The sequence below is a fragment of the Brassica napus genome, chromosome A9, assembly GCF_020379485.1.
Source record: "Brassica napus cultivar Da-Ae chromosome A9, Da-Ae, whole genome shotgun sequence".
Lineage (NCBI taxonomy): Eukaryota > Viridiplantae > Streptophyta > Magnoliopsida > Brassicales > Brassicaceae > Brassica > Brassica napus.
In genome coordinates this window covers 16,151,463-16,171,312 of record NC_063442.1, presented here as the reverse complement: position 1 = coordinate 16,171,312, position 19,850 = coordinate 16,151,463, and the positions used below count along the sequence as shown (strand labels likewise).

Here is a 19,850-nt window from a genome sequence, read left to right as displayed (position 1 = left end):
CAATACAAGAAACATTGTGCCAACTTTCAATTCTTGAAACTTCATTAAATCACTAGTCGGGTGTTAATAGTTTGGGTGTCGTTCGGCATCCATGTATTTTTGCTCAACACCACACCAGAATTTCAGCAGCTTCCTCTCGCGAGTCAGACAGACCACTCTTCAGTAATATGCGCATAAATTTTGATCTAACCGATGGATCAACCTCAAACAGGCGGAATTTAAAAGCTAAATAAGTTTTATATCTTTTGTAAAATTATGAGCTTCATCCATTGGTGAGAAGACCTCCATCTGATGCCAAACCTCTGACACATCTACACAGTTCTGCATTTCAAATTGCTCCATAATCTCCAAAATGACCCAAAGTATACATGAACCTGGAAAGATCATAAAATGACTCCAAAACACATAATATATACTTTAAAACCGGTCTTATGCCATGGTTAAAATTCATAAAAACCAAGGTATATCAACTGTTTACTTTGTCTGGGAAGGAATAAGGAAGAAAACAAGATAATGAAAGATTTCTGAAAGAGATAAACTCATATCTCGACAAATAAAGAAAGATGGGAGAAAATTGAAGATATGGGTATACAGGAAAATTGCAACACGTGCGACCTTGAAGGTGTATATAAACAAGGCCGGGACAGAGAAGAAAGGGGTAAGAAACTTAGCTATCAAAACTCTCTGCAATTAGAAACCTTAGGCTTTATTTTCGTCTTTTGCTAAATGAGTTGCGACTCATATAGATTTTCTTGACATAGGTGGTTACTCTATTGAACCTAGATTATTTTTCTGCCTTTGTTATTAGATTTATGTTGTAATCTCGCTTCCATACAAACTTCATGTACGATTCTGTCTCTAGAACGCTCATACGAAAACTCAAAATAAAAGTCTTTTGTTTTGAAGATTGTTTTTCGTATTATATTTTTTTTTCGTTTCCGCATCTTTTTGATTACTTGTCATTGGCTTTGCAGAAATTCTGAACCCCCATAAAAGCTTTGTTTTCTTCCCTATTTGATTGTGCAAATTTTGACTCCCCTAGTTAACTCTTTGCCTCAACTAGATTAACTTGCTTAATTGTTTGGTATAATTCTAAGTTGTTGATATAGTGAGCTCTGTGCTATTCTGAGTAGATTGTCATTGCTTGTGATAGGTGTTTAGTTTAATCACCTAACTGCTAACTTATTTCCTTGTTTCCTTCTTTAGAGTGTGCAGACAAGCAAGGGAACAATTTATAGGCTCGGTGGAGTTCATTACAAAGACTGCACTCCTTCTCAATCTGTTCCTCTCTCCCTAAAGGACAATCTGGAAATGTAGATGCACCTTACCGGCTTGGATAACAGCACTAATGGAGTTTGGACGAGAAGAAAGACCAAACCTCAAAGGAATATGAGCAACCGGAAAGATGTGCTGTATGTTCTCTTGGTGGCTTGCGCAAAGAAGAATATCCGAGGGAACATTGAGACCCCAACCCCTAGCCTATCCATGCTTGGCATTGAGCTTTTGAACGAAACTGACTGATGCCATTTAACACAGGAAGCTGAACCTGAAGATGACTCCAAGTCTCTGAAGCTGTGAAAGTAGTTTTGGGAGTAGCATTTCCAATTTTTCTCATATAAGTCATATTCACCGATTTATTTATTCATGTTACCTTGTCAGAGAGTTCTTGAGAAGAGTGATTACACGCCACTATCAAATGCCAAAACATGCCATAATATATGTAATACCAAAAAGACATACACGCACAATACTAAAAAAGTGAACAAAAGATTAAAAACAAAAAAAAGAAGAAGATATTTTCTTCATTTATAACTTCAACTGCTAGACAAGACACCAATCATCAAATACCAAACACTCCATAATATATTTTTAAGTTACACAAGATTCAAACCCTTTTATTTAATATATAATAAAAATAAGCAACATTTAATTTTTAAAACCAAAACTCTCTAATTGTTGTTGACATCTGGTGGTAAGATTGTTGTTGTTAATGTTGGATCACCTTCAGAGAATCTATTATCTGCTATCCCTATCTTGACATCCTTTTTTGAACATATGAATATTTCCTTCGCCATATAACAAAATTTGCTGCACAGAAATAAAATTACTCACTAAATTTTGCAACTAATAAGAAAAATAAAATAAAAGAAAGCAAAACTTACGTCCAAGGATCATCTCCAAGAATCATCACATCTCCATCATCATATATGAAAAACATTTTCCATTTATTGTGCATATGCAACTCGCCTTTGATATCAAAAAGTCTTTCTAGTTCATCGATCAACTGATTGTATCCATCAAATATAGTTAAATCTACAGTCCTTTCTATGACACCTTCCATATGAACCTGGGAAAAAACCATATCAAGAGCATATGAACTTTATAGTCATCTCAGTCTATTAAAAACTAGGCAATTTTAATCAAAATCTAATATTCGAATAAAACTGTGGATGAAAGCATATATATATATTAAATTTACCTTATGTACAAGATAACCTTTTACTAAAACCTACGTCTTCTAATTTTTTAGTTGTACATAATAAATCGTTTTAAACTTGAATAATAGGTAAAAAAAAGAAAGAAGATGGTGATCTTTTTTCTTACCTTAGTATGACTTCTAGCTTGGACATGGTCAATCTTTTCATCCTCAAAGATTTTAGAAATCTTCAATTTTTTGTTTGAGTCAATAGGTTCCACTGGATCCTTTGTTGTAGCGGGATTCACTAGATCAACTCCAAACAGTCTGCAGCTAGTAGTTGCGGTTGTGGTTGACGTTTCTTTCATTGCTTGAGCCATTTGCTCATTGTACATGGTAGAGAATGAGTATCTCATGGAAGATTGTATGCTTGGCTGTCCCGATTCTTGGCCTTTGGACAAGGTAGGAGACCACATTTTTGAACCTATACACATAATTAGAATGATAACTGATTCACATAGAAGTTTTAACTTATTGAGAAATGTTTACTTACCAAATTCATATACGTCGATTTGACGTTTATTTTTTAGATAATCTGACTTGGAAATGTTTGATGACTGTGTTAGCATCTCAATCTCCCATGGAGATACCTTATCAGGTCGTGGAATTGTTGCAGTTCCATCCCATTGCACCTATAAAATAAAGTTATTGGATATTATATATTACTCTTTTTACAATATATTCTAAAATAATATATGTAAATGGAACTAATACTATTCTTACTTTTAGACTTCGCCATTCTGAATCCTTCCAATGAGTGGAGAAATCTCCCACTCCTACTATTGTTCCATTGTATCTATTGTAGTATAATCATTTGTGTAAGTAATCATATTTTGGAAAATAAAGTAAAATAAATGTTTAATATTTACCTTGTTTCATTTAAATCTTTTCCTTCGAACTTCATCGAAAATTTGGAGCCTATACTAAACTTATTATTCACTCTATCTACAAATTTATCGAAGTTGACAAGGAATTGGCTCGATCTGATATCATCACATCAAACAAATAAAATTATATTTTCAATACACTATTTACATAAGGTTTAATTAGAGTAAAAAATTATTACCTTGGCTTATAGAACACAACAAACATACATTTGTTTTTAATAGTATTCAGTGCAGTAGCAACTACACCATGGTGCATACTCTGTTTTGAAATTGAAGATGTTGGTATGTTGCGTTCCTGATGAGCTGCTCTACTGATACCAACTCGTGATTCCCCATTCTCTCCTCTAGGATAACAAATAGTTAAAATACAAAATTCAAGGAACAAAAGAGATCTAAAATGGCAAAAGATATATATACCGAAGGAATACAAAAGAGTCTCCAGCAACCAATTTTTTTCCTTTTGCAAACTCATTCCAACCACATGTGAAAAGATGTCTTTTTGGTGTACCTAGTTGATTGTTTTTAAGAACTATAGATCAGTAATAAATACTCACAAATTTTGAAATGAAATATAGAATTGTCACCTCTTAAAGTGTGTTTAAAACTCCATTCGTGACCATGAATATCTTTAGCAATTATCTCTTGACTTGGGGTTAGCTGAGACATATCCTAAGAACATTAAATACAAAATGTTATATAAAGATTTACAGTTTGAGTTAATGTAATCCTAGGTTAATTACCAGCAGGGGAAGACATTCCATGGCATGTCGTTTATACAAAACAAAACCACCAGTTTTGCAGGTATCAGAAGCACTTAACACCTTGGTGAAATAGTTAATGTTTTGTATGTTGTTTTTGTTTTTAGGAATAGGAATTTCAACATCCTGAACATAAAATTAATTAAATTATTTAAAAGAGATTGTAAGAAGAGCTTATATTAAAATAAATAAAATCTTATTTTGCTACTCACAGATGTATCAGGCAACAAAGCAACCTCTGCATAAATGTCATTAGTATTGTTCTCTACCTAAGAACATACATAAAATATACCCAAAACAATATCAGTTATAGTCTAAGTCATTTTAGATAATGTGTATTTTATAAATAAGAAACATATATAATCAAACAGACATACCTTAAGGTTGATACTAAAAACAGTACAACAAATTTTTGAAGAAATATCAAAAATTGGTTTTAGTTGACAAAGTTCGTCGTTGATAGAAGTAACTAGCTGGTATTACAATCAAATTTATGAGTAAGTCTTACCAATCAAAACATAAGTGAAACAATATAAAAGTGTACAAGAAGATTAAAAAAATATTGCCTGCTCTATATGCCCTTGAGGAAAGTAATATACTTTCTCTCCAACTTTTGGAGTATCAAACAGAGGTCCAGCACATAACTTCAATAATTGACCGTTCAAATAGTTATTGGTTTCATCAATATCTAGAAACAAAGAAAAATTATTAGGGATATATGTTTTTCATCAATCGAAAACCAAACTCGTATCCAATAATTTCTCACTTATACCTAAAACTTCAGGTTGCACATGCATGATTTGATCACTCGCCATCAGCTATTTTTCCAAACACTTGGTGAAGACTTTGATCTTTATTTTCGTTTGAACTAGTTTGTTTTTCTTAACTTGTAACCCTTATATGTATAAAGTATATATTTATAAGTGAAAATATTCAAATCCTTCATTAATATTTTTACGGATATGAGTTTTGACTAATAACTTTTACTAGGTGCCAAAGTATCTGGTCAAAGATGTATCTTTAGAAATATCGAATGATCTTTAATATCAATAAATTATGTTTCTAGATATATAATAATAGTGCAATTGAGTACATGCGCCAGTCAGGACCAACTTAGAGGGAGGGACAATGAGTGCACCGCCCCGGGGCCCACAAGGTAAAGGGTCCATCAAACAAATTTTAGTTAACCATGTAATTATTTAAAGTGTTGACATATTTTTTTTGGACTCATATGCATTGTGCGTGTGTTTAAAAAGAATATACATAGCCACGGGGTCTACAAGGTAAGGGCCTATTTAAAATATCAGTCACCTTGTAAAGTGTCGACATATTATTTAGGTTTTTTTTTTTTCGATTAACTTGTTCTTACAAACCTTTCATCTTCCTTCCCTAAATCTCAGAAATTTCTTTTTACATCAAATACATGAATTTTATCAACCAAGTCTCTCTGATAAGATTTCGTTTTTAGATATTGATCTATGGTATGTCATATATTTTTGTGTTCACATGATTTTCATTTGAAAAGTATCTGAGAAAAAATCATGTTTTTATGATACAATTGAGTAAATTAGCTCAATATACTAACAAAGGTGGGATATCATTGAATGGGGGGAAAATGGTAAAGATGGGGAGAAGAAAATTGGAGGGATATAGAGTATGGAGTGCAAATAGGAGAAAAGTGGTGTGTAGAGAGTACAAATTCTCTGCAATTTATACTTTGTCTCCATTTATTTGTATCCACATCCACCGTTCCTATATATCATTTCAATCATTGACGAAATATATAATTTAGTGTGTGAAATGTGAATGGTCTAACTGAATTTTCAAGGTTTTTTCTAATTTCAGGCTCACTCATTTTTCTAGGAAATTCATAATATAAGGTGGAATAATCTTGATGATAAAATGAAAGATTTGTTGGTTGAAAAATGTTTAAAAATAAAGGAATCTTGTGTTTTCCTTAGGTAAGAGTTCTAGACGTTTTTAAGCTTATTATTATAGGAAAATGAGTAATTGGGAAAAAGAAATGAAAGATTTGTTAGTTGTTAGTATATTAGTTGTAGTAACAGTTTTATAAGTATCATGTTTTTATATGTTGGAGGGGCCTACTTAAATTTTTTCCCCAGGGTCTATCAAGTGTCTAATAAGATGGATTTTCTTTTGGAAAAAGGCCAAGACAATGTTCTTCCGTAAAAGATGTCAAAGATAAAAGTTTATGGATCCTCGTCTTGAGAACCAATGCATTTTATCAGCCTTATCATTAACTGAATAATCACAAAGCGTGCATTACAAGGGATTATGGAGAAGTCCTTTCTCACATCACTTACATATTTGATTAAAAATAACTAAAAAAAGTCATATGTTTCTACGACCTACACAAGTGTATATGCAGTGACCAACAGATCCACAATTTACCTCATCACTGCCGCCCGGTCTCTTCGAAACACCACTGTAAGCTACTAAGCTCCTTACACAAATCACTGGCATCAATTAAATCAAAGACAACATACATCCACCTTAGAAGAACAAAAAAAAATTCTCTAGCCAACCACTGAAAGGAAACTTCATGGAATCCTCTCTAGGAAATCTTGTCAAGGTAATAATGGGTATCAAAGAACTACTCCCACAAAAAAAAAAAAAGGTCAATCTCAGTGAAATAGAAAGAGGACAGACTATATGCAGCCAGAACTTGATTCATATAAACATGTGGAAAAGAAAGAGAGAAAATATTTGATTATAAGTAAAGAAACTAAGTCAGTAGTACCCCCTAAATATTATTTGATAAGTGATTTGCCACATGTCTTCTCTAAAATCATTTTCATTAAGAAATATGACATGGTCACAAAAATTGATGACATGTATTATGGCTAAATATGACATGAACAATTTCTTAGACATTATTTGGGAAGTGATCTGACACATGTCTTCTCTAAAATCATTTTCATAAAGAAATATGACATGGTTACAAAAATTGATGACATGTCTTATGACTAAATATGACATGGACAATTTCCTAGACATTATTTGGGAAGTGATCTACCACATGTCTTCTCTAAAATCATTTTCATAAAGAAATATGACATGGCTACAAAAATTGATGACATGCCTTATGTATAAATATGACATGAAAAATTTCCTAGACATTATTTGAGAAGTAATCCGTCACATGTCTTTTTTACAATCATTTTTCTTAAAAAAAATGTGACATGGCTACTAAAATTGATGACATACCTTATGAATAAATATGACATGGACAATTACATTAATTGTTGATGTATATTTCTTTGATTATTACCAAATCAACATGCTTTAGAATTATGTATAAGTAGGGAAACTAGAGTTAAATTCCTTTTTTATAAATAGAAAAAAATAATATCTTAACAAACAAAATTCATGATTGATATTTTACATCAGTGTGCTCTAATGATATTAGAATTTTACTAATACTAGGTAAATACCCGCGCTACGCCGCATACTTTTCTACATTGAAGTTTTATTAAAATGAGTTTAGTTTAGTAATTGTTATTTGTTTAAATTTAATATTATTAATATTTTGTAAAAATTTGTGATTAGTTGATATATAGAGTTTGGTTTTGAATTTTAGTTTTTAGTCATTTTATTTTAATATTAAGGATTTTTATATATTTGTTAATTTATAGTTTTGTTGTGTAGGGGATTTTTTGTAATATATATTTTTGTTTTGGGCATGATATAAAAGTTTGTTTTAGTTTTGATTTTTTACTATCATATTTTATTTTGGAAAATACTTTTGTTCACATAATCCGACTTTAGAAATAATAGTGTACTAAAAGGGAAGAATGAACAAAAGTGGATCACATTTTATTGGACGTCTTTGGTTGTCCCAACAGTTTTAAGAGAATTGATGGTTTTCTTTGTTCTTGTTGCCTTGGTCCCCTATTTTTATGAAATTCAATTGTTATTAGGTAATAATGAAGAGAATGATATGTATATGTTTCTCTGTATCGGAGATTGCTGAAGATTCTTTTGTAAACGACGTTCTTTGACTGTTGATGTTGTTCTTTTTGCTGGGGCTTCACTCCAAATGTTTAATTTTTATTTTTGAGGTGACTCGAGATAAAGCAACTTAGAACTGTTTATGAATGAAAACAGGTCTTGGTAGATAAATTTCAACATTTTTCAAGCTTTTGTTTATTGTCATACCATAACAAAGTCTTATTGGAAATTGTCTTCTTTTCATCTTGAGTCTGTTGTTGTCATGTTGATCTTTGTATTAGGATTTTCTTGTCAAAGATTTTACCAACCAAAATCTCTGCTTCCAGTACTCTTTCACCTAAACAAGTAATCACCAGTTTTGTGCCGTTGCATAAACCCTCTTACTAATTTATGTTTCTCAGAAGTATGACCATTACGTTTTCCTTTAAGTCAAGAATGATGATTTGGTAGCCAAAGTGTTTATAAAAAGCTACACTTTAAAGAAAAAGAAATCATTGTTACTGGTCATTTAATCAAAGCGTTGCTGGTTTATGTTAGTTTATGTTTTGGCGTCTGGCAGATGTTAATTTTTTTTCCGTTTTGCTATGTCCGGCAAAATTTATATAGGTTCTGATTTTATTTATTATTCATGTTTACATAAGATTATGCTTGATTTATTTTTCTTTTTTTCCTTTTTAAATATAGAGATGTTAATGAAGAACCAAAAGGAACACGAGAGCTACTGGAGCCATGCAAACAAGAAGATTCATGGAGTTTAGCTTTTCTCTTCAAAACAATTTTAAATATTTCTCAGCAACAGTCTTTAAAATATTCCAACTTTTGAAACATAGAACTTTGACAAGACCATTTCGGTGACAGTGCAGCCATGTCTGACCCTTCAGAAGAATGCAAAATCCCTTGAAGCACCGATTTAAGTGCTCTCGCAGCTGTGGCTGCAATGCACATAAGGAATCCAAACAGGTGAAACCTTAGCTCACCCTAGAGACAACAAGTCATTAAGAAACATCAAACAGACAATTAAACACAGGGCCGGATCTGGGGACAGCCGAATGAAACATTGGCCTCGGCCTCCAAAATTTTTAGAGGTTTTTTGCATAGGTTTATGCCCCTAAAAATTTACTCTGACCCCCCAAATTTTTTAGAGTTCTTAAGAAATGTTTCAAGCCCCCAAATTCTCAGATCTGGCCCTGATTAAACACAGATGTATGACATCACAGCTAACAATGAAGATCGAGAGGAAGCAAACACAACACAAAGAGAGAAAATATCTCCGGTAATCAAAACTCTTGGAGCAACATAAGAGTTCATATGGTGAACAGGATGAAAAAAACACAGCCGAACACAAAATAATGCCTTAACTTAACAATGCGAAATGTAATTTTAGGAATGTATGAGCTTGTTCATAAAACTACATATATGTGAGAACAAAATAATATACGCACTCAAGCATTGGATTGAAGCAAGAAGATTATAGCTCCCATTTTATCAATCGACTACCTCGTTGATCTTGACCACAGATGGCATCACCAGCTTTCTGACACACCACTTCTCTGTCATGTGACTTTATCACTCCTGCTGCTTGCTTCCTGTGGTCCAACGGAACCTTGAGGACTGACTCGTTCGTGGCACTTGTTGACTCCACTTGCAACAAAATCACATTTTACACGTAATAAGTTAGAATTTGAACTCAAAAGTTCAGACTAAAACTCTTAAAAGACTTGTTTGGGTCTTTGACATGAACCCAAGTGACCGTCTAGCTTGATAAAGAATTATAGGAAACAAAACTCCCTAAAATTCTGGTTATAGAGTAAACAATCACAGTCGACCATTGATACAACACATTTGAGGATACTTTTTCTTATACCATGTCCAAGATACGCGCGATGCAAGCTGTAAGTAAGATAAAGATGTATATATAGCAATATCTATGTATCATGTCTCTCTGAAAATCAGCAACCTTATAAGAAATTTACATAGCTGTGGTTTCTAAACTTAAAGAAATCATGAGGGAAACATACCTCAAAGAAACGATGCCGAAGAATGAAGAATGATGCCGAAGAAACGAAGCATCTTCTTTGGTAACTCCACATCAGAGGAAGCGTCAGCGGCTGATTCGGTGACCATACAACTTAGACGAGTGACTAAGTCGATGATTGATCCCACCCCTATTCGTCGCTCTAGCCATAGCCAGATTCTTCTTCAGTAGGTTTCAGTAACGGCTCCTTGACAAAGCCGAGACTATAAACGTTGAGCAGACGGGATATGATCCGGCGGCGGCTGTGGATGGTGTTGATTTCAATTTGATAGAGGAGGAGGAGTATCAAAGTCCAGTTACCTATGGTAACCATCGTGTCTGATGTCGTTAAGCGGATTGGACTTTGGGTTAAGGCTCCGGTCATGGACCCGGTCATGGACGCAGACCACCTTGACTTTTTGTCCCTTCGCCATTGTTATATTTACTTGTCTAGAGAGGCTGGGGTTTAGAGAAATTAAGGTTTTGGCGGAATTGATCACTGCTACTGCTTACTCTTTTTGATTAGGACAATGGGGGACTGACTTAAAGATGATCATGAAGGTGGTTATGTATCTTCTTTTGTAGGGAATTAAAGGTTAAGAAATCAATCATTATATGCTTTACAGAGCAGCCAGGTTCATAGCATTTTTTTTTGTTTGTTCAATTTATAGTTGTCTAATGGATTGTTATTTTATTGATCTCGCTGCAGGTTGATTGCCATTCTCAGGGTCCAGACAAATCAGCTGAAATGGAGCTTTAATGTGCTAAACATCAACGAAGACAAATATGTTCGACATCAAGAAAATGACGTGGAGAAACCAAATGTTTTAACTGGTTTTCAATGTTTTTTCAGTTAATGACATGTCGATTTCTCAGTACTCTAAAAGTCTGATCTGTCAACAACAGGAGAGACATTTGCTTCATTATTGTGTTGATTTGTAGCCAAAATTAGAAGAAATCTTGAGAGTTGGAGTCCAGATGGATTTTTCATACTATAATTAGAGGTAAATACATTCCAGTGTAGACAGTTTTGTATTTTATTTTATTTTTTGACAATAGACGGTTTTGTATTTATAAAGAAAATATATATATCAATTATATGATGGAGCTATGGAGCTAAATATCCAGTTATTTTTTCATTTCTTTTTGTTTAAATTGAATATCGAGTTTAGTTTGATTTAAGCAACATCTGTCACGAGTGTGTATAAATAATTACATTAATGTGTTGGCTTCTGTATATATAAGCATAATGATCTCCACATACCTTGCAACCAAGTAACCGTATTAAAAGTGTAAAGTGAATTTGAGTAGAATATTATTAATCAATTTGTCCATCCAAAAAGAAGCAGAGGAGGATGTTATATATTAAGCATGAATCAGGCAATAAAAATTGCTACAAATCATATTCGTTTAACATACTAAATTAATCATTTTCTTTTCCCGTATGCACAGTATGGGTAAGAATACTACTCCCTCCGTTTTTTTATATTTGACGTTTTAGAAAAAAAAATTTGTTCCAAATTATTTGATGTTTTCAATTTTCTATGTAAAATTTATTATTAATTAATGCTAGATGACCAATGATATTATAATTTCTATTTTATTATTGGTTAAATTGTGATTAGATAAACAACTAATAAGTTTTTGTTTAAAAAATTAAATATTTTTTAATATGTGTGCACAATCCTAAAGCGTCATGCTCTCTTTGTTCCATATTGTAAATAGTTTTAGTTAAAAGCACTAATATTAAGAAATTGTTGCTTTTGTAAAAAAAATATTATTTAATTTTAAATTCATCCTAATATAAAAAAACTAGCATTATTTGATTGATTACACAATATCCAATAAAGAATAAATGTGCATTAAAATATGAAAACTACTTATATTGTGAAACAAACATTTTCTGCTAACTATTTACAATATAAAACGGAGAGAGTATATAAAAAAACAGGAATAGTTAACAACTGAATCAGCCACCATGTTACAGTGCGTGCAACGACGAGCAGTTAATTAGCTCAACCCCCAACCCAGAATTTTAAGGGTTTGCTCATTTCTTGTCGGTCATTAATCATTAATTAACTAAAAGTAAATCTATGAAGAGAAAGAATAAACACCAACAATTCCGTTACAACAATCTCCCTAAAACTTGTTCCTTAATATTCCCAAAGAAACTAACTAGTACTCCCTCCGTTTTTAAATATAAGTCGTTGTAGAGAAATTTTTTTGTTCCAAATTATATGTCGTTTTCTATGTAAAATTTATTAGTAATTAATGTTGTATGACCAATGTTAATATATCCTTTATTTTTCTATTGGTTGAATTGTGGTTAAGTAAATAATTAATGATGTTTTTATTTAGAAAATATAAGAAATTAATGGTTTTCTTAATCTACGTGCATAGCTGTAAAACGACTTATATAAAAAAACGGAGGGAGTATGTTATACCAACTACTAAACTATCCTACACGGCTACACTATCTTAACTAATTAATTAATCTAGCTGAAATTAAAAGTTGTATTGAAAAATGCATATTGGACTTAGAGGTTGTGAACTGGCCGTCTTCTTCTAAATTTTGGATAATCCATTGATAGATATTTCGATAGAGCATTCTCCTCTTCCTTTTCACCTATTTTCTTCTCTTCACTCTTAGATTTTCCTGAGAACCAAATAAACATAAACGTAAATAACTACATTTTCATTTTTTAAAAACATAATCAAAGATTTGTCGAATCTTTGTGTTTTTCCTTTATGTTTTTAGGCTTTTAGCTAGATGCTCATGCAAATTACTTTTTTTATATCTCTGGAACTAAAAGCAAAGCTCTGAAGAAGAAAGCAAAAAAGTATTAACGACCTACCATTTTTCACTGACATGGTCAAAGATTCACATGTTTGACAAAAATATGTATTTAAGGGATTCGTTTGGCATAACTGTGCTCATGTGTTTTTCTAGCTATCTATTTGTTTTTAGAAAACGAAATGGCTGATTAACTTCTTTTGTTTGGGCGGAAAATGGCTGATTAATTTATTTACGAGAAGAGCTTATCATTTCTAAATGATTGACTTACCAGAGGAAGAAGTGACTTGAAGTTGTTCGCTTGAACCTTCAGGAGCACCTGACTTCATCACCTGTTTTGCAAAAGAGATAGACATATGAAATTTGATTAGAAACTTTCCATATAATTAAAACTGAATATCTAAAGTGATAAATCGATGCACCAATCTCTTACATTTACATGTTCACTAGAGATGATCATGAGTTTCCTTGGCGCCATTGTAATAAAAATCTTTTCACTTTCACCTGCTGAATCATTGTAACTGAAGTTCGTCAATCCATGAGAAGAAAAGTATGTTTCCGCTCTAAAAGAAGCAAGAATACTACATCTAAAAAATTTACAAATATGTTCGAGTACCTTGGCTAGGAGATGAGTAGCGAGGGTGGAGTTGTAGAGAAGATGTTGGAGTTAGAAGCAATAACAAAACCAATGCACAAAGCAAGAAGGTGATACTAATTAGCTTCATTGTCTTGAAGTGATTTTTTTTGTGCGCTAAATTTGTCTTGAAATGATTTTAGCTATGAGAAGGTTTTTTGGTGCTGTGCTTTCTTTTTCTTCTTCTCTTATATATATATATAACCAAAAGGAACTTACAAACACATATGTATATCTATCTATATAGTATAATATCAGTGTGTGTATGTGAGATAGAGTGTGCACGAAACACAAAAGTGAGAGTTCCAAAACGAGTTAAACAAACTAGTTATTAAAAAAACAAATAAATTTGTCAAGGTTTGAAAAGGAGGCCACGCCATTGAGGCTCGTTCTCGGGGTTGTCTGTCTTGGGACAAACACAAGTTTCAAACCCAATTTGTCGAGTCTTCACCTTTCTGTCTTTGTTTTGTCTCTTTTCTTTCGCACATCCCACACGTTCTGTATCTATTTATCTACCATTCTCCATTTAAGTTTTTTCATATATATTATCATCTTATACAAAATGTATGTATAAGTGTAATGAAAAAAAAAAAACAAAATGTATGTATATAAAGAGCTCATAGTGGATCATCGTTCAGAACCCTTCTTTACACATGTAATTTATCTTCATTTTTTGTGTTACAAAAATTGGTTCTACTTTTACTATATGGAAGATCAGAAGAAGATCACATCCTATTGAAGTGCTAGATGACTATCACAATCAATTTTTGTTAAGATCCCAATAAAAATTAGAATAGACATAAAGCCATATTCTTTTACTCTTTATTGAAATGCTAGATGACTATCACAAACCCAACAAAATTAATTTTCTATAGAATTTGATGTTCTTTTCTATAGCTTGTCAACAGTTGATATTCTTTTCTATAGAATTTTCTTCACATCTATAATATCTTCTTAAAAAAATATTATTTTGTTCAAAGATTCAGATTAAAGTTGATGACATATGGTCTATACTTTATATTATTTTATGCTTGCTTCTCTATGCGAGTAGGTGCAAGTGGTTGAGATTATCACATCATAATTGCCTAGAACATTTGCGCTCTCATCACACATTTTTTTGACATGCACACGCATAAGTTACTTAAAAGCTCTACCCACATGAGGTGAAGATGAGAACATCACTTTCATGTTTGTTACAAAACACCTTTGGTAGCATCATTGATCTTGTCACGTTCCGAAAGCATTTCAAGTCAAAACACTAGTCAATTACAAATAAATACATATGTGTTAGGACCAAAAGATTGTAAATCAACAGGCCTTGTCTGTACCGTGTCACGTTTTATGTTTTGAAAAAACAAGTCCACTCTCAGATAGACTCTGATTTGTATAGGACTAAAATATAGCATGACCAGAACAGGCCACGTAAAACCTGTTAATTTTGTTTTCGATTTTGTGATTTAACAATGAGCTGGCTAGAATGAGTATCTCCAACGTTAATTAGCTTGTACTTTTATTATATATTAAGATCAATCTGCTGCAATCAAATCAATCTATTAGGATCAGATTGGCATTATTCCATCATGACATCTCTAATCACAATCATCATCCTCGAGAAAATATTATATGTTTTATAGCATATGATAATTTTATTAACGGATGATTAACCCCTAATTCAAATTCTCCTAAATAGCCAATAATTCAGATTCAAAAAGATCCAAGAAATAAGTCATCAACATATAGCATTTTATAAATGATCTGCTGTGGATTAATTATATATTCAACACACTTACATCACATATAACAAAATTAATTTCAAACATAAAAACGTACGAACTCTATAAAAACATAATTTTAATCACATTTCCAAAACATGAATAGCAACCAAGCAACACCGAGACAACGGTCTTGAAATCGCCAAGAATCCGAGACAAAGGTCTTGGAAACAAGAAAAGGTAGATTAACCCAAGTCGCTGATACGTTTGACCAAAGAGGCAATGACCATTGAAATGTGGGAAGCTGGAAAACTCTTAAAATAATCAATTCACTAAAAGCTAAACCAAAGAATGAACATGCATGAATAAAATCAAATAATAATAATAAACTCATCCGTTCCACAACCCCCACCATTTTGCATCTGTGACCAAACTCAAAAGCCCTAAACTGTTAAACCCAAAAAATAACACTACCAAAATGCCAATTACACACCAAAACTATAAATCATTCTTCTTCCGCTTCTATGCTTCAAATTGAAAAGCTTTTGGACTGGTTGATTAAGAGAATCTACAGCAGAGAAGGATCTCTCTCCATCCCTTGAGTCTTCTCTTCTCAGCTTTAGCCATTCTTTCCGGACTACTGTTCCATTCTGACTGCAATCTGCAAAACAAAACCATCAGGAAGATTTCTCTTTTCAAGTCTCACAAAGTGATAGATATGATGAGATGAGACAAAAGCAAAATACATTGGGAAAGCAAAGGATCTTCCACTAGTTGTGCTTGCGTCAGAACGAACAGAGAGGCGTCCAGAGACTACAACTGGTCCTGAGTATGATATATGACCTGATATTGAAACTGCTTCTGCTGCTGAGAAACTTGTCTCTCCAAATCCGCTAGAGAAAAGTTTGCCATCTTCAAAAGAGTCTGGTTGTTGCTGCTGATCGGTTCCAGGCCTTTCAGGTTCATGAGAGGTTGCTATAGAAACAGAGGAAAGCTTCTCCTCTGTTTCTAAGCTTCTTTGTTCATTCTCCTGTAGTCCAGTCACACACATCAGCAAGTTAGGACACTTTTGGATTGAAAAATTGAAACTTTACTAACAAAATGATAAAATGTATATTGCCTGAAGTTGAGATGGAGATTGTTCTTCACTTCTATGGCTTTTGTTAAGAGGTTTTTGTTCATCTTCACTTGATTGAATACCTCCCAAAGTTAAGACATTCTCTGATGTAATAGCCACTTCATTCTTGGCTTCTTTTGTCACAATCAAATCCTCTTGATTGCAACTTCTAGCATCAGCCAAACCTTCTCTTGAAGACTCTTCCACATCTTGGTTTGTCTTAGGATCATTACAAAGCTCAGAACCATCAAGCTTACCGTTTCTGTCTTCAGGGGACTTGGTTCCCACCAAATCCTCTGAGTTACACCTCACAGAATCTGTCTCATCGAATAAAAACTTCTCTTGGACCGGCACACCTTCATCAACACATATATCCTTCACGACATGATAAGTACTCTTCTTGTAACAAACTACAATCTCAGGCGAGTCACAAGCCGTGACGTTCTTGTCCATATAAAACAAACCACCCTTAGCAGCAGTATCTTGACTCTTACCTCGTATCATCTTTCCAGCCTCATCAGAATCTCCACAATAATGATGTTTCAAAGCGTCGCCGCTTCTTGTATCATAAAACAACTCACACACATTGTTCTTGTTTTTAGGAATCATTAACTCTGCATCTTCTCTAATCTCTTCAGGGCACTTATGAGGCTTAGACTCATCTTTGAAACTCTCTACTAAAAGTCCAACAACGTGATCTTTATCTGAATTTTGAAAAATCTACTTAGTGGTTTGTACAAAACATTCAAAGAACATCAAAAACATCTTAAGGTTATACAATGCAGAAAGACTCTTTTTTTATTACCTGCTATCATCGTTTTAAGAGAGTAAATCTTGTATCAAGAGAAGATATTCTTCAATAGACCAGAGCTTTATATCTTCAAGCACCAAAACCAATCTACATCAACAATAAAGAAGTTGCAAAGAGTAGACAAGTATAAGGAAACTTGGTTCTAGAGGATGGAATAAATGAAATTTAATCTAATCTAATCTAGAAGCAATCTATCTCCATGCAAGAGTTGTTCATCCAAGCAATGGTACAGGACAGAAACAAAACAATGCTTTGAGGAGAAATTATTCCAAAGATAAAGAACATAAATATGAATGGTTCTTTTTCTTTTCTTTCCTCTCCTCAAGTCCAAAACAAATAATCGTGAGGTCTAAAACAGATAACTTGTAAAGATTGTAATAAAAGCTGTGATGCCATGATGATATGCAAGAAAGTTTGATCTGGATAACTTGTAACGATTGTGATAAGATTGATTGCAATGAATTACATAGGTTACATGAGTGTGGCAAAGTATTAGAAAGAATGAATCATTTCCACTGTCATACAAACAAGAAAGATAAAGTTTTGAACTTTTTTGCAAAGCTTTTGTTCAAAACAGCTACAATGCAATCAATCAGTCCCATTATTAAAAATAAAATAAAATGGATAAATATCAATAAGCAAATTCCATTTGCAGGACAGAAGAATCCAGAACTGAAAAGCCCAGGAAAAGTTTCAATTATTAAAAAAATACAATTGGATCTATTGTAAGAAAAAAAAGAACTAATACTCTAATACAAATAAAAAAATCAAAACTGGTGGAGTATATACAGATCTAATAACTAGAATCCAAATGAAAAGCCTAAACATGAATCAAAGATCAAGACTTTTTCAAGAGGAATCTTCCACAACAGTGAAACACACAGAGCAGAAACTAAAAACCCAAATTTAAAAAAGAAACTTACTTGATCAGCAGAAAAACAGAGAGACTCACTCAACCTTTCTTCCTCCAACCTAAAAATCAACCATTAAATAAAACAATTACAAACAATAGAATGAAGAAGAAAATCTCAGAACCGTTTGGAGAAGGAAAGCCAGATACTTTCTGGTTGTTAATTTTTTTAAGATAAAAAAAAAAATCTTGAAAACACGTAAAAGGAAGTTAAAAGGTCAAATCAAAAATCACAATCTCAGCATTTAATATGAGAACAGAGAGAGAGATAAGAGATACCAAAAGAGTAGAAACAAACTCTCTTTCTTCTTTGCTGCCCCTTTGATTTTGCATTAAACTACAAACCAAACCCATAAAATCAAAATTCTCATCTATTCAAACCAACATTTAATGCCACCGTTTATTAGAATGACAAAATGGGTTTTTATTTTTGGTGTGATTAAGCAAAAACAGAGTATTTTCTCTGCTAAATTGATTCACTTTCCCGGAAAAAGGTAAAAACTTTCTTGAATCATTCAAAGATCTTAACAGTTTTCGAGAAATGATTGAAAGTAGGAACTTAAGTAAAATCTAAGACTTTCTTGAATCATTCAAAGACTTTCTTGAACTTACCGATACTCTCTAGTATCTTCACTTTACTTTGGAAACTGAAACTTTATCAGGAAATCATGACAGGAATCGTAAAGAATCGAGCAACCCTTTTTTCTCTCTAGCTGTCTTTTTACTAGTGTGTCTGAACTAAACTGGAAAGATTGAAACTTCTTCCTCGGAGAAAGTGGAAATGATCAAAGTTCGTTGTATCATCAAATGGGGAGAGAAAGACCTCACAGGTTTGGAGAAGTCGGATCTATGAAGCGGTGCCCTCTAGAGAGTATTTTTCTCTCGTTGATTTGACTTCTTTACTCGGAGGATTCAGATTAAATAACATAATTTTCGGTATTTACAAAAAAGTCAACTATCTTCATTTTTCAGTATTTAAACTTACAGAAAGTTCATGTTTTGTCCTAATGAGAATGGTTGTCTAATTTTTTTTGTAGTGCTAATTAGTTGATTTCACTTTATCCTTGTTAATTGTTCATTATCTTAACTTTAATTATTTAGTTATGTATATTAGTGGTTCATATAGTATCGATGAAAATGATATAGACGTGAGTTCTAAGTTTCCCCCAACCTTTAGTTTCATAAAAATAATCTTCCACATGTTTCTTATGATTTCGTATAACAGCAAACACTATAAAAAAACTACACTAAGTAGCCTATTTTCAAAAATTTAAAATGAAAATTAAACGGGAGGCTTGTAGTAGATTAATCTTTGTTACGGTACGTCGCGTTACAACCGATAAACCAACTCGTAATTTCAAACATATTGTTTAGGGATCGGAGACAAATAAAAGGATGATTTTTTAGCAAAAAAAAAAAAAAAGACAAATAAAAGGATGATTCTCGATAAACAACCACGCAATAAGTGACATGTGTGCACCGAATATTACCTGTGCAGCGCCTGCTAAACTAAAGAAGTCGAGGAATGAGAAGGAAAGTTCTCGTCGCTATGTTATGTCGAGTAGAAAAAGTCGAAACAGAGAAAAGAAAAAGGACAAAGCTGCTTGCGTTCGTGGTGGTGTTTCTGTATTAACATGGTCCAGCTAATGAGTATTGTACGATATCAGCGCGCGTCTGCTTGTGACAGCGAGTTACTAACTGTTCCTACTTTATCCACGGCTATGTTTGGTTAGAGACGTACGTTTCTACATCTCCAGTTAATGTT

The 19,850-nt window shown here is 32.8% G+C and overlaps 3 protein-coding genes and 2 long non-coding RNA genes across 6 annotated transcripts; 2 read left to right on the top strand and 3 right to left on the bottom strand.

The window, feature by feature from the left end:
• Nucleotides 1–623: 623 nt before the first annotated feature.
• On the bottom strand, nucleotides 624–4,936 carry LOC106428772 (putative auxin response factor 14). The gene is made up of 13 exons (XM_013869527.2): nucleotides 4,894–4,936; nucleotides 4,721–4,809; nucleotides 4,499–4,594; nucleotides 4,334–4,390; nucleotides 4,104–4,247; nucleotides 3,948–4,032; nucleotides 3,543–3,705; nucleotides 3,346–3,459; nucleotides 3,200–3,272; nucleotides 2,970–3,108; nucleotides 2,605–2,900; nucleotides 2,163–2,347; nucleotides 624–2,088 (listed from the first exon to the last, which is right to left on the bottom strand). Exons 1-13 carry the CDS (start codon nucleotides 4,934–4,936, stop codon nucleotides 1,950–1,952), a joined length of 1,623 nt encoding a protein of 540 aa, XP_013724981.2. The 3' UTR covers nucleotides 624–1,949.
• Nucleotides 4,937–9,002: 4,066 nt separating this feature from the next.
• LOC125578307 lies at nucleotides 9,003–9,573 on the top strand. Its single transcript, XR_007316395.1, has 2 exons — nucleotides 9,003–9,053; nucleotides 9,311–9,573. It is a non-coding gene; the product is annotated as an uncharacterized LOC125578307 (long non-coding RNA).
• LOC106426989 (protein GOLVEN 6) lies at nucleotides 9,421–15,363 on the bottom strand. Its single transcript, XM_013867718.3, has 4 exons — nucleotides 13,518–15,363; nucleotides 13,335–13,405; nucleotides 13,173–13,233; nucleotides 9,421–12,763 (listed from the first exon to the last, which is right to left on the bottom strand). The coding sequence occupies exons 1-4, from the start codon at nucleotides 13,624–13,626 to the stop codon at nucleotides 12,645–12,647; spliced, it is 360 nt and encodes a 119-aa protein (XP_013723172.1). The 5' UTR covers nucleotides 13,627–15,363; the 3' UTR covers nucleotides 9,421–12,644.
• Nucleotides 15,364–15,596: 233 nt separating this feature from the next.
• On the bottom strand, nucleotides 15,597–18,930 carry LOC106426955. Of its 2 annotated transcripts, XM_013867690.3 has the most exons (7): nucleotides 18,698–18,930; nucleotides 18,365–18,422; nucleotides 18,099–18,147; nucleotides 17,170–17,262; nucleotides 16,368–17,068; nucleotides 15,994–16,277; nucleotides 15,597–15,908 (listed from the first exon to the last, which is right to left on the bottom strand). In XM_013867690.3, exons 4-7 carry the CDS (start codon nucleotides 17,177–17,179, stop codon nucleotides 15,806–15,808), a joined length of 1,098 nt encoding a protein of 365 aa, XP_013723144.1. In that variant the 5' UTR covers nucleotides 17,180–17,262; nucleotides 18,099–18,147; nucleotides 18,365–18,422; nucleotides 18,698–18,930; the 3' UTR covers nucleotides 15,597–15,805. The 2 variants fall into 2 exon arrangements, with proteins under 2 accessions (XP_013723144.1, XP_013723145.1); XM_013867691.3 differs by lacking the exon at nucleotides 18,365–18,422 and having other exon boundaries at nucleotides 18,698–18,870.
• On the top strand, nucleotides 18,351–19,193 carry LOC111200988. The gene is made up of 2 exons (XR_002654471.2): nucleotides 18,351–18,579; nucleotides 18,761–19,193. It is a non-coding gene; the product is annotated as an uncharacterized LOC111200988 (long non-coding RNA).
• Nucleotides 19,194–19,850: the final 657 nt, after the last annotated feature.

What these genes read in the sequence shown, in the direction of transcription:
- LOC106426955 (XM_013867690.3), bottom strand. An exon ending in AATCTCCATCTCAACTTCAG is followed by an intron (nt 16,278 to 16,367) that starts GCAATATACATT and finishes ACTGGACTACAG; the next exon opens with GAGAATGAACAAAGAAGCTT. An exon ending in AGATCCTTTGCTTTCCCAAT is followed by an intron (nt 15,909 to 15,993) that starts GTATTTTGCTTT and finishes TTTGTTTTGCAG; the next exon opens with ATTGCAGTCAGAATGGAACA.
- LOC106426989 (XM_013867718.3), bottom strand. Translation starts at nt 13,626, where the DNA reads ATGAAGCTAATTAGTATCACCTTCTTGCTTTGTGCATTGGTTTTGTTA. An exon ending in CTACTCATCTCCTAGCCAAG is followed by an intron (nt 13,406 to 13,517) that starts GTACTCGAACAT and finishes ATGATTCAGCAG; the next exon opens with GTGAAAGTGAAAAGATTTTT. An exon ending in TCTCTAGTGAACATGTAAAT is followed by an intron (nt 13,234 to 13,334) that starts GTAAGAGATTGG and finishes TTTGCAAAACAG; the next exon opens with GTGATGAAGTCAGGTGCTCC.
- LOC106428772 (XM_013869527.2), bottom strand. Translation starts at nt 4,936, where the DNA reads ATGGCGAGTGATCAAATCATGCATGTGCAACCTGAAGTTTTAG. An exon ending in AAAGATTTAAATGAAACAAG is followed by an intron (nt 3,273 to 3,345) that starts GTAAATATTAAA and finishes ATACTACAATAG; the next exon opens with ATACAATGGAACAATAGTAG. An exon ending in AATCGACGTATATGAATTTG is followed by an intron (nt 2,901 to 2,969) that starts GTAAGTAAACAT and finishes TTATGTGTATAG; the next exon opens with GTTCAAAAATGTGGTCTCCT.